Source organism: Aricia agestis, chromosome 2, assembly GCF_905147365.1.
Source record: "Aricia agestis chromosome 2, ilAriAges1.1, whole genome shotgun sequence".
Lineage (NCBI taxonomy): Eukaryota > Metazoa > Arthropoda > Insecta > Lepidoptera > Lycaenidae > Aricia > Aricia agestis.
The window spans coordinates 11202976-11217028 of NC_056407.1; the positions used below are offsets into that span (position 1 = coordinate 11202976).

The 14053-nt window shown below is 36.3% G+C and overlaps 2 protein-coding genes across 2 annotated transcripts in view; both read left to right on the forward strand.

Annotated features, from left to right (window-relative positions):
- The first annotated feature begins 1469 nt into the window (after positions 1 to 1469).
- LOC121739954 (WW domain-containing oxidoreductase-like) lies at positions 1470 to 5329 on the forward strand. Its single transcript, XM_042132591.1, has 7 exons — positions 1470 to 1700; positions 1787 to 2024; positions 2214 to 2482; positions 2571 to 2750; positions 2874 to 2988; positions 3167 to 3307; positions 5021 to 5329. The coding sequence occupies exons 1-7, from the start codon at positions 1612 to 1614 to the stop codon at positions 5246 to 5248; spliced, it is 1260 nt and encodes a 419-aa protein (XP_041988525.1). The 5' UTR covers positions 1470 to 1611; the 3' UTR covers positions 5249 to 5329.
- A 2418-nt stretch (positions 5330 to 7747) lies between these two features.
- Positions 7748 to 14053, forward strand: part of LOC121739953 (actin cytoskeleton-regulatory complex protein pan1) — an 84377-nt gene continuing 78071 nt past the window's right edge. The window contains exon 1 of the mRNA XM_042132590.1: positions 7748 to 8161. Coding sequence (XP_041988524.1) covers positions 8096 to 8161 — 66 coding nt within the window. The 5' untranslated portion in view covers positions 7748 to 8095. The remainder of the gene's footprint in view (positions 8162 to 14053) is intronic.

Below are 14053 nucleotides of genomic sequence, written 5' to 3' on the forward strand. Positions count from 1 at the left end.
ACTTTAGAAGTTAGAGGGGGGCGACACACATTTTACCACTTTGCAAGAGTCTCTCTCGCAAACTATTCAGATTAGAAAAAAATTATATTAGAAGCTTCAATATGATTTTTGAAGACCTATCCATAGATACCCCACCCCACACGCATAGGTTAGATGAATATATTTTTTTGTTGGTTTAAGGTTTACCATTTATGACGTATAGAAAAAACTACTTGCTAAATCTCGTTCAAACGACGAACGAACGACGAAACGGCGACAGCTGTAGCCTGTTGGCGACCGCCCAGGGCGCCCGATAAAAAGGGGCGCCGAAGGCAGAGAAAAGGGGTGCCCTTTATAACACTACCAGCAGTCCAGCACCCTAGATGCTGATGATAATAAACTCGTCCAGGGTGGGTGGTAGTTCTAAAACCTGCACTGCCTACAGCACTATACATACCTACTATAAAATCAACCGATTTATATGAGTATGAAGCTTTTTTTATAAAGTAAATTGTACCTACTACTTATCTACTACCGTGATGTCCTTTCCCGGACCTTAAATCCTTACCAATATTATGAATCATGTGGAAGTATCTCTGTCTCTGCAAAGATCATTTTTACCACCCTTTATTACACATATTAGATAATATATAGATAGATAGATAGATAAGTCGATAGTTTTGTTGAGAGACTCAAGTACTTAAATATTTCCACTATCCAACCTGAACTAAGTTTGAAGGTAAAATTCACTTGTTGGCTGGATAATGGATAGGTTGGAAGTTAGGGATAAGTCAATTTTACAGTCCGTCATTGCAGCCGTTGTGCCCACCACGAAGCTAAAACAAAGTTGTGCCGTACCTTGCGGCGCCATTTGTTGATAAGTAATTTAACCTAGTAATTTATGATTAGCGCCATCTACCATTGAATAGATGAACTATTAAATTATTATTTTTCATAAATTGTGTTGTGTTTATTTTATTCAGTTCTCTGTGGAAATCCAAAGCGAAAAAACCACCTTGATGAACGTGGGTGACATTGACGGGAGCTGATAAAGGAGAACTGTCAAACATTAAAAAAAAGGAGAATATTATAATCACTACCATAAACCATCACTACGGGTAGACGTAGAAGTTCGACAAGGCTGTTTTTAAATGTTTATGAACGTGGCGGAAAAAGAAACTAACGCTTCTATCATACAAAAACGTCATTTTTGACAGTTCTCCTTTACCAGCCTGCCAGCAGCGCACATTGACTGACATTGACAAATGACAAATTAAAATTTAAAGCCTTGTCTATTGTCTTGTCGAACCAAATTTAAACTAGTACCTAATCTGTGAGTACAATATAATATAGGTACTAGTAATCTGTGCTGTAGTATCTCCTTGTGAGTATAGTATTCGTTGTGTAGTATTCGATCCATACTTGACACTGGCAGAATGTTGCTAAAAAGCGATTGTTTGCCATAAATAAAAGAAGAAGAAGAAGTAGTATTCGATGTTTCAAGATTAGCTACAAGAAAAATGGAAAAAATAATGTGTATTTAAATCAAATCTTTAAAAAATAATGTCTAAATAATGAGTTTAGTGTAATAATATTGAAGCTTTTATATCCTTTTAACCAAAGCCTTTTAACATGCATAACATAGATTCTGACAGTGAAGACGAGCTTCCCTCAGGATGGGCAGAGAAATCTACCGAAGATGGGAACGTATATTTTGTTAAGTATGTATTCTGGTATACTTTTTTACCTTAAACCAAACATTATAAGTATATTATTTAAATTATGATTCACTTCTATTAACTTTCAGTACATGTAATAATAAAATTCAATGGACTCATCCTCAAACAGGACGTAAAAAAGTTATACCCAAAGATTTGCCGTTTGGCTGGTCAAAATCTGTGGATGAAAACGGAAAAACTCTTTATGTACACAATGAAACCGGGAATAAAACATACATAGACCCAAGATTAGCGTTTTCAAAAGAAGAAAAGAAACATGCAAATGATTTTCGCCAAAGATTTGATGGATCCACTACAGCTTATCAGGTATTATATCAACTAGCAGTGACTTTTAGGCCTCCTGCATAAATGTATTATGTAAAGGCTTCATTATATTTTCATATTGTAATGTAATGCATAGGTTTCTTAAAGCATTGGTATAAAACTTATGAATAATATAAAACTTATCAGTACCAAGTAACTTAATTAACTGATACTTTTCCATTATTATTTCAGGTTTTACATGGAGTAGATTTGTCAGGGAAATATGCATTGATAACTGGCAGCAATGCGGGAATTGGTTTTGAAACTGCAAAGTCTCTAGCCAGACATGGCTGTAATGTATTATTTGCTAATCGCAACTTAGAAGCAACTCAACAAGCAATAGAACAAATTATTATAGAGACAAATGCTTCAGAAGAGAGCTTAAAATCAATTCATTTAGACCTATCATCCCTGCAAAGTGTAAAAAAGTGTGCCCTAGCTGTTAGAACGGTTTTTTCTGAGTATGTATATTACTGTAACAAATATAATTCTTGATGTTATTTTGGCAGTTTAGCAGCAATTATTTTGATTTTATTTAACATATTTCAGTCACTTGGATATGTTGATATTAAATGCTGGTGTGTTTGGACTACCTTATGAAGAGACAGTGGATAATCTAGACAGAACTTTTCAGGTCAATCATCTGTCACACATGTACCTTGCCTTACTTCTGGAACCGTTATTAAAAAGGGGTTCACGAGTAATATTTGTGTCATCTGAATCCCACAGGTGAAGTGTTACAGTTTGGACTTATTTGCATAAAATTTAACACAAACTTTAATTAACATAAGTTTTTGAAATAGAACAAATAGTAATACACAGTTTTCTAATAGGATACTTGTTTTTTTCCAGGATGGCTAGCCTGAAAAATGTATTTGTAAAGCAGAACCTAATGTACTCGAAAGAACAGTACAGTTCCATGATGTCATACAATAATTCTAAGTTATATAATGTTATAACTGCAAAGGTTTGTATGAACTTTTGACTATCAATTAATTCATTATAATGAAAAGTAAATCAAAACCATTTCTACTAGCAGTAGCGCTTGATTTTCATATTTATAAAAAATAAATTTCATAAATATGAAAATTAACTAAATCTATAACCTATACCTAAATAATATTATATATGTATAATTATTCCAGATTCTAAGTGACAAATGGCGGCACAAGGGTATTGCAGTTAACTCCTTACATCCAGGGAACATGGTCTATAGTAATCTTATGAAAAACTGGTGGCTATACCACCTTGCCTTCCTTTTAGTACGTCCATTTACAAAATCACTGGTAAGAATCAGGCTAAAATATAATTATAGTTTCCATTGTGATAGTAGGACAGTTTCCTGAGTTAATATTTCTGGTATGAATTTACTGAAATGGTCTTTTATAGTATTTCAAAAGACCTCGAAAAAAATTAATAGCCTTAAAAATATTATGAAGTCCTCTACTTATTTTATTTTTATTTATTTTATTTTTATTTTACCATATTTTATTTCAGGCATCTAGGCCCATATTACAAATACCTTACAGACTAACATACAATTTCATATTATAATAAATACCTTAAGGACTAACATTCATATTATTATTTTATACTTAAAAACTACACTTTGTCACGTGTTGACGGCTACATGACGCGCTTCGTTCTGAAATCTACTGCGGAACTTCCAGTAGGCCACATCGGCCAGAACTCCGGCGCCTCAAAGATCGAAAGAAGATTCGTCGGTTCTCTCACCACAAAGGAACTAAAGTTAATTTTGTGGCGAGACTGCAGGCGCTCGACCCTCAGGTGCAGTGTCGTCTTCTTCTGGATGTAGTCTACGACGTCTTCGACATCCATGGACCAGTGCGGGCGGGATATGTACAGGGGCGTCGCGGGGACCTCGCTCCGCAGACGCAGCGCAGCATAGGGCGCGGTGCCGCGATGGTTGCGGGTGGCGGGCTTCTTCTTCCTTCTCTCCACCAGTGTGAAGCCCTCCTCATCGTACCCCCTACTCTCGTCCTTGCCAGGTCGAGAAGACCTTGCGGCTCTTCGTAGCCTTGCAGCGGCTCTCCTTAGTCTTGCGACTCTCCGGAGCCTTACGAATCACATTCTCCCCATTTGTTTTCGCCCGCGGGGGAAGTGCGGGGCGACCAGCAACAGTCGCGTAGTTTTGCTGAGTCACCTGGGGACTCGGCGTCGGCGCAACCGGGAGGGGAACGCGGGCGGGGGCGGCAGCATAATGCTGACGGGCTAAACGTGCTCGCCTGCCCGCCTCTACGACGGGTGACGTATGCGGCATCAAGTGACCTACATATTGAATTACCGCTTTTAACTGCGATAATTCAATACGTAAATCACTGATCTTAGACTGATACCTGCAATCTACCCCGAACTCCGGCCAGCTCCTCCTTCAGGAACCTGATGTCCTTCAGCAGGCTGACGACGTCGACGTGGTCCAGCGTGACGGGTGGCAGCTTGTGCAGCTGTTTAGCCACAAAAGCCGGCACCTCATCAGGATCCGTCTGCTTCAGCAGGCAGATGATATCCTGCACACTCCTTTCCGTTCCGTCTCTTCGTCGCGACGGCATGTTCGCGCTCTGGCCGAGCGTCTCATACAGCAGCTGCTTCCCCTTGCAAATCTCCTCACTGTTGAACTCCTTCAACTCCTTGACTTGCAGATCTGCATGATGCTGACCTCGTCCATAGTATCTATGGCGTGCTGGATAAACGCCAGCAACTCGTTGGCCACGAGCGCCATGGTCACGTGCAGCGGTAATGTGCCGCGCGATTAGCAAAAATATTAATTACTTTTGCTGCGTGTGTAACGCGGAGCACGACCGGTCGCTAGCTCGACACATTACACATACACATAGACCCAAACCCCAGTCCCCCCCTCTTGGGGCTTGAATATCGTAGTTCTTCATCGGTTGACCGATCAAACTGAGGGTTCGAGGACTAACAATTGGTTCTCCGTGGCTTTACTTTGCAATTAATTTTATAATATTTTTCCTTTTCAGCAACAAGCAGCAGCAACAACAGTTTATGTAGCAACCGCCTCAGAGCTAGAGGATGTGACGGGCTTGTACTTCAATAACTGCTTTTATTGTGAAGAATCAGCCCTAGCACGGGATACAGACATAGCACAGGAAGTTTTTGCTATATCACTTCGTATGATCAAGGAGAGAATGGGTGATGAAGGCATAGGCCAATATTTGAATATTTATTCTACACCAGAGCTAACATAAAATGTTTTGTATTACATTCCATTACTTTGTACTATTAGTATTGTAATATTAAAATATATATATTTTCAAATGGTTTATAAACTTTGTTATTTATTGAACAAAGATCTGTTACTGGGCCTTTTTTATGATCATTAGCGAGATCGCAGACGAGAGACTATGTGGTTTCAATAGCCAATGGAGAGGGCTAAAGCAAATCAGACTTTTTTTATAAGCTAGGTGTTTATAAAGAATAAAAAATGTTAAATTTGTAGTTGTAAAAATATTGTATCATGCAAACAAATGGCAAAAATTCGTTTTCTTAATTTTTGATTTTTATAGATAAAAGTACTAGTTATTATACTTAGTAGGGACGTCAACATGATCCAGGGGGGGCTAGCTGCCCCCCCCTGTCCCCCTCTCTTTTTTTTAAATTCAATAACTGGCAACACTATTTCTATGACCGTAGAATTCTATTGGATTTGGATCCAATCTCTCAGCAAAAATCTATGATCAAGGAGGAAATTAATCATATAGGTATAGAAAGACTGCCTACGAGTATCCGAACGATAAAAAAATGGGATGTGTTCCTTTATTGAACCAGTATACATGATTGTTGATTTTCCGAGATTTGATTGGCTACAAAGACGTCAGATCGCTTTGGTCATTATACTGGGACTAGTTATGAACGCTTCGTTGATTGAAGATTGTGTGAATTGTGTTAAATGTCAACAGTGTAGCCAACCCATAGCCAACCCCTCAGTTTTAGCTGTAGATCTACAGTTTTTCGGAAATCCTCTCCGTTTTCAGTTTAGGCCTCCAAATCTACAGTTTTTATGAGCTAGCCAGAGTTATCTATTTTATTGTATTAAACTTATTAATATAAATGAAACAGTTAGGATCCTAATTATTAGCGTACTAAATCAGAAGAATACAGGCTTTTGATTGGTGCAATCAGAATCAGAAGCTTCTAATTTGTCTTTTTTAGGATCCTAATTAGGACGTCTAAAAGTAAAATAGAATAAGCCCCACCGACATCGATCGCTCGTTCGATCGATGTCTGTTTTACCAACATAAAGTCGGTATTTCATGATTTTTCTGGTTTTTTATTCCCGGCTTCCTGAAATATAATAAATTTATTACCATAATTAAATAATAAAAATTCATTAAATGTAAAACTGTAGATTTACTGTTTTTCAATTTGATATTTACAGTTTTTTTCTAGCTTAGCTCTATGATTGGGTTGGCAACACTGACTGCAGTGTTGCCAACTTAGTGGAATTTCCACTAGATCTGGTGGTTTAGACGTACCTTTCGGCGGGAAAAATTTGGTTTTAGTGGCTACTGGATTTCTTAGTGGATTCGATTTTTTAAGTTAGTGGTAGCTTCGACGTTAAACCACTAGTTTTTTTAATTATGTTTCTAACCCTTGAAGACGCACACTGGAAACTTAATTATATTATTATTATCTTTATTCGTTTTGCCCCATTCTAACGCTGATATGGAGCGATTATTTAGCATGATGAATGTTGTCAAGACTTAACAGAGAAACCGGATGAAGTTTGATCGCCTTTCTTTCGTGCAAGGTTAGCACTTAGGACGCGAAGGCAAATGCTGTAATAACAACATAATACCAAATACCGAATTACAAAAATTAGAATTAAAGAAATGTATTCTTCACAAACTGAACAAGTAAATGACAATGATTCCTCTATAAACGTTCATCTTTACTCTTTAGTTAAGTACCTACTTAAACATAGGTACCATTGTGGAAGTTGATTCGTATGAGTTCGTAGTCGACAGACCAACGTTATTTGGTCGAATATGTCAATTCAATGTTAATTGTGATTTGTCAGCTGGGTTTGACGATGGTTTGACGTAACGCAACCAAACACTTAGGTCCCCGATTTGCATAGGAATCAACTTCTCTGATAGTACATAGGTAACTAAAGTTTTCCTTTTTGTAGTAACAAAAATAATTATTTCATAATAATAATGACGTTATTGTTATATTATTTTCAAATTATATTCAGATAGGTTGTTGTTGTCTTTACGTTATTAAGTGGAATTCTGGTGGTTTGAGAGGCCATTTAGCATGGGCGTACCCAGGTTCTGGGCCAGGGGGGGGGGGGGGGGCAAATTACCCAAGTTCTGGTGCCAGGGGGGGGGCAAATCACCCAGGTTCAGTTCTGGGCCAGGGAATCAGATTTTTCATAAGCTAGGTGTTTATAAAGAATAAAAAATTTTTAGTTGTAAAAATATTGTATTGCAAACAAATGGCAAAATTTCGTTCTTAATTTTAAATTTTTATAGATAAAAGTACTAGAAAATATACTTAGTAGGGACATCAACATGATCCAGGGGGGGGCAGCTGCCCCCCCCCCCTCGCTACGCCCATGCCATTTAGGTTTTAGCGGTTTCTGGTGGTTTACGCTGCTGAATTTGGTGGGTTAGTAAAAAAAAAGTTGGCAACACTGACTGACTGTCAAGGTGAAAATTGAAATGCATTTGACAGTCGACAGATGCTGTGTTCTCAGTAATTCTTTTCGTGAAATTAGTGTCCCAGAGAAAACTTTTAGTTTTATGGTGAAATAAATCATACTTACCCGTTCTGTTTTAATAAATTGTTTGCCTTTTTACTTAGTTTATTAATTTTTATCATGAACTTTCAAACAAGTGTGTTCTGTTGGTGTGGGTATTGGGCTAATGTAAATCGGACGCTCCCAATATCAACGGTTGCTGTAGCTAATGAATTTTTTGTGCATCTTACGATAAAGCACTAAATTGGCTTTTAAATTGTTATTGTGTTTGTAAAATGACGTTTTTGTGTGGTTTTTTCATACGGATGTCTGTGATTAGAAAATCATCGTAATGGGTGACAAATTGAATAGAGAATACTACGCTCCAGGGGCAGCAGCCTTCAATTATAACAATGTGGTGAGTTCACTTGCTGTTTAACTTTCACAGACACGAATATGTACAGAAGAAACTTAAACATGAAAATGTTAACAGATTTATAGCAATAAATCAATTATTCTATTGACTTGTTCTCTGGATTTTATGGCCATTGGATATTATTTATTAAACATTATAACAGTTAGCTTAAGAAAATCATTTTAACAAAATCTCATGCAGATATTTTTTGTTTTTTTTTTTTGTTAGTCAAATATATTGACCTAGTTAACAAAATAGAAACAAAATTTTAAAAATTTAAAACTAAAAAAACTACTTCCTTCCTCAAAATGGTGGTAAGTCAGGATGCAGTTTTATGTACAACAAACCATGTATGATAGTTTTATGTACAACAAACCATGGATATGGAGCCGAATTCACAGTGACAGCCACTCTGAATTCCGCCTTTGTCCACTATTATAATATTTTTATATTATTATGATTGTGGTGACTACAGCAATGTATGATACTGATACTCTTTTAATATTATACTAGCTATTTGACCAAGCTTTGCTTAGTATTCGATAAAACACAGATAAAATTATATTTACTAAAAATTATTTTTAGCTTGATCGATTTATCGCCCCCGAAACCCCCTATAAAACTAAATTTCATGAAAACCGTTGGAGTTGATTCCGAGATTCCAATTATATATAATATACAAGAATTGCTCGTTTAAAGATATAAGATAAGATTAGAGCAACTTTTTAACGATAGGAAATTGAGAATGGTAAAAAAATTGCTTCATCTGTGACAGGCTAAGTAACAATAAAGTGCTACTAGAGCCTAAAATTAAAAATATTATATTATTAATGCCTCAAGCCCCAACTCTCAAGTGGTCACCGGCAACCACAATAATTAAATTGAATAGCATTGTGTCTGCTTTTTCCACATGATCGAGGTATTAAAGCAACTTACATATCTGTCTTGATCTAAGTGATAACACTTAGAATAATACTTATCCCTTAACCACCTAGCACATATAATTGTCACACAACCACCTGCCATACGTCTGTGGGACCCCGGCTATAAAACATACGATAACTATAAATTAAAAGGGGGAGGCAAATATTAATAAAAAAAAATTATATTTAGGCACTATTTAACTCTTTGTTTAAAAAATAAAAACTTCAATATCAACAACATTTTTCAAATAATACAGCATATTTGGTACAATCTCGTGTTTTTGGCTTACTCACTAACACTTTCAGAAAATAATTTCTAAAAAAAATTATTAAATTGATAGGAAATTATTCTTACGTTTTTTTATATAATTAAATTAACAAGTAACTTTAAAAAAAAAAAAACTCATTATAGTTTCTAATTCTAAAAAATTGCAGGCTCCAAACTTAGAGCTTTTTATGGCCGTGAAGACAGATCTTGTCTGAGCATTCGAGGCAAATAGGAGCTTAGCATTCAAAACACATGTTGTGTTTTATGTTTTTTTATTACTCTTAACTCTTAAGTGGAACAGTTTTTACGAATTGCCAATCACTCTTCATCAGTGCTGCAGCATGGGATATCTGCTGGAGGGTCAAGATAATCTGAAGGATTCTTCATTTCACGTTACAGTTTCACATTGCTTTCACAATGTGCCCTAAGCGATCTCGTAAACTGTTTAGCCAGTTTCTCCATAAACATGTAACTGCTTTCAACCTTTTGTCTATAGAGCTGCACAGATAAGTTCACTAGAATGCAATTTCAGGCAGGGCAGATGGCCAATTAAAGTGATCTTTGGCTAAATAATTATTCTTCCTAGGTCTAGATCGAATTTTCGCTAATTGGTACATCATCCTCAATTGAAAACTCTTGGTCACTTTCCAAAGGAATATAACTTTGTGATGTATAGCTTCTTTGCACTGCAGTTGGCTCTTCGCATTCGGAATCAGACGCTCCACTATGAACTATCTTCCAATAGAATATGATTAATTTTGACCGGCTCCACATCGCTGCATTCATCGTTCGGTATGTTTTCATCATTTGTCAGGCCTTGGTCCAACCAACGCTCAATAAGAACTTAATTAGGAGCCATTATTTCCAAAACAATAAAAAAATTACAATCGAAAAAACTTACGTAACCACCTAACATGGGTCTCTCAGACCCCCGCAAGTCTTTATAAGATAAATGCATACATGCCTAACCTCGTCGAGCCATTGGGCGATAGCTAGGGGCGCAAGAAAAAGGTACAAAAGCCAACGAGTCGATACAACACTCCGGCGCAAAATATTAACAAAAATAATATCAGTGGGGTCTGTGACACATATGACAGGTGGTTAAGGGTTAATACTTAGAAGTGTAATGTGTCTCGGAGGGGCCCCATATACAAATTTGCTTGGAAGCCCCCTAGGAAGGGCAAATATTAAAAAATATTAAAAAAAATTCACATTCTCTTTGACCCAGAGGCCTCATATAATTGATACAGCGGTAGTTACGCTCCTGACTTAGATACACAACATTAGGACAGATAGAGTATTGTACTGTGTACACCTTATTTCTTAACAAAATCTTAAATTGTTTTTGCAATAATATGTCACATCTGAACCTGCAAAAAGACAGTCTGAAATAGACTTAGAACTATTTATATGAAAGCTTACAGTTCACAAAATTACTAAATTCAGTTTTGGTACATTGCCTTTTTTTTTGTCGTATGAACTGGAGTTCGGATCGAATGTAATTCAAAAGCACTTTTACTCTCCATATTTTCAGAAATTAAATATTTTAAGTGTAAGAATAAAAATAATGATTAGACTTTAATTAAGACAGTCTTCCTATAATGAACACAATCTCTCAGTAAGTTTATTTATCCATTATGAAATAATAATTAGGCAAGTTTAGTTCACAAAGAAAGTACTTTCTGTGTCGTATTGTTATAGTGTATTCACAGGTAATTAGAATAAGTGCTTTGTGAAAATCAGCCAGGTAAAAGCAGCTGCCAGCAGTGACAACAAATCCACATATTCATTATGATATTATGATTTGTGATATTATTGTTTTGTAAAAATATTTATATTATATTTCAAAATAAATTTTCCTAAAATATTTTTTTAAGAAAAAGATAGGGAATTTAGATTTCTATTTCAAAAATAATAAATCTAAATTCTCTATCTTTACATATTAGATAATAAAAACTTCTTCCTTTTTTTCTGGGAGTTTTAAAAAGGAATTGTACCTCTGTAAAGAAGAAGAATTGTAAATTGCAATGTGCATGGTTAAAATATGTTTTCTAATAATATTATCAGAACAAAAATGGGATAGATAAGTACCATCATGGAAATTGATTCCTAGGCAGTTGACAGATCAACGTTATTTGGTCGGATCATACAAGTCAATGTTAATTGTGACCTGTCGGCTGGGTTTGACGTAACGCAAACAAACTACGTAGGTCCCCCATCTGCCTAGGAATCAACTTCTCTGATAGTAAATATTGTTATAGTAATTAGTAATTACTTCTTGTAACTTTTATTTAATCCTTCGATCGTGGATTCTTGGAAATCTATTGTTATTCTATTGTGTCTCGCTCACCGGTGATCTTATGGGGCTTGATGGGTTAATAATGCGTTGTCTGCCACCTAGGCCCGTTTAAATAGCCAGTACTCAAGATGCATCTCGGTCTCAAGACACGGTTCAGGCTCTGTGATTGGTTGGCTATTAAAATTTGGACCAATCACATAGCCGAACCGCGTCTTGAGACCGGGTTGCATCTTAACTCTTAGGCTGGTATAAATAGTCAGTACTTAAGATGCGACCTGGTCTCAAGACGCGGTTCGGCTCTGTGATTGGTCCAAATTTTGACAGCCAACCAATCACAGAGCCTGAACCGTGTCTTGAGACCGAGATGCATCTTGAGTACTGACTATTTAATACCAGCCTTAAGTACTGACTATTTATACGAGCCCTAGTTGCTGTATAATTCGTTGGAACTGTACACTTCTACAGGTTAAAAAATAAAAACTATTCTATGTCCTGTCCCAGGAAGTCCTTAAGCTAATTGAAATTTAATATTTAATTAATTAAAAATCCAAGTTGATTCAACCAAATTTCAATTAGCTTGAATCAACTTGGATATTTTTTTTATGAGCCTATACTATCCCACTGCTGGGCAAAGGCCTCCCCCAAGGTCTTCCATCTGTCTCGTTCCAACGCCACTTGGATTAAGAGAAAAAAAATTACTAATTTTGCATTGGAAGGAAATATAGGCTAAAGGCTAAATCCCACCTTTAAGATATATCTCGGCCTTGTAGCAGGACGCTATCTTTTAAAAATCAGTGTTTGCGCATATTTTTTCGCCACTTTTAACAATAAAGGCGTCGTCTCGATCTCACGATAGAACAATACGATGTGGGAGTTGGGACGTACGGCTGACACAATTCAGTTTGCGCGAAATTGTATAGGTAATTTATTAATTGTTCACTAGAATACCTGCTCTCACAATTCTACTGACAAGCCAGAAAATTGTTGACATGGAAAACGATGTTTTTGGTCTAAAATATGATTTTGTAGTGAAAAAACCTAGAAGAAATATTTTTCTTAAGCTTTAGAGTATTTCTTAGATCTATGGAGAAATTGCTACTCATAATATAGTAGGTACATTCAAATGTTTCTGTTACAGTACATCTAAATCCTGAGGTTTATAAATGAAGATTAACTTGATGATGAAAGATGTTACCTCCAAGCTATTGTGAACTGGGATAAAATGTTATAATCGGTTAGATAATTTTATTGTCTTCAGTCAAATTACGTCTCACTATATTGTACGAGAAGACTTTAGCTTTGTCATCATACCTCACACATCTCAAAGATACGCCTGTGGTATTATGACTTTAAGGTCTCTTAAATTGAACAGTTCAATTTCCATTTTTACCGACTGACCTTACATTTAGACTGGGTTGCACCGACTAACTTTAACTTTAACTACAGTGCAAAATGTCAAATCTTTGGTTAAAGTTAAGTATGGCGTCCTTACCTCCGCTCATACGTGAATTACCAACTAACTTTAACTTTAACTACAGTGCAAAATGTCAAATCTTTGGTTAAAGTTAAGTATGGCGTCCTTACCTCCGCTCATACGTGAATTACCAACTAACTTTAACTTTAACTACAGTGCAAAATGTCAAATCTTTGGTTAAAGTTAAGTATGGCGTCCGCTCATACGTGAATTTCTCCGGTTAAAGTTAAAGCTAAAGGACGCCATATTTAACTATAAAAATAACTTTAACTTTAACCATGCCTCTGGTGCAACCCAACCTTAAAGTTAATTAACTAATACAAGATGACTTCTACAACTTCGTTGCACCGAATTTCATTCGTCGCGCGGAAACCGCACATTTTTCCACAACAAAAACTATGCTATGTCGTTTCCCGGCTATCAAAGTAGATGCATACCAAATTTCATCTAAATCGATTCATAATTGTGAATAGGGAACACATACAAACAGGACACACTTTCACATTTATAATATTAGTAAGAGTAAGCGGGTGGCGTAGACAGTTTACATATTTTTAGTAAATTTTCACGTGTATATTGCTAGTGCTGTGCTCGTGACATGTTCGTGAATAATTTTCAGGGCGGTTGCATGCTACTGCGGCGCTGTGCCAGGTGAAGCCTGGCGCTCGCGTGTATCTCATTTGTGTCGCTCATTCCGTTTGAACGTTTAATAATCCCATACAATATAATATTACAAAGTCCTGATATTCCTATGGAACCCCGACTGGTGAAATGGCTGTGCGTGAGATGACCGAAGGTTTGTTATTATATGATTCATTATGCAACTCACACGACGTTACACTTTAATACTATTTTGATTCGGACTTATCCTACTGAATTGGTTTTAAAAAGAGTTTTGTTTTTTTATTGGGCTAGGAGTTAGGAGTTAGGA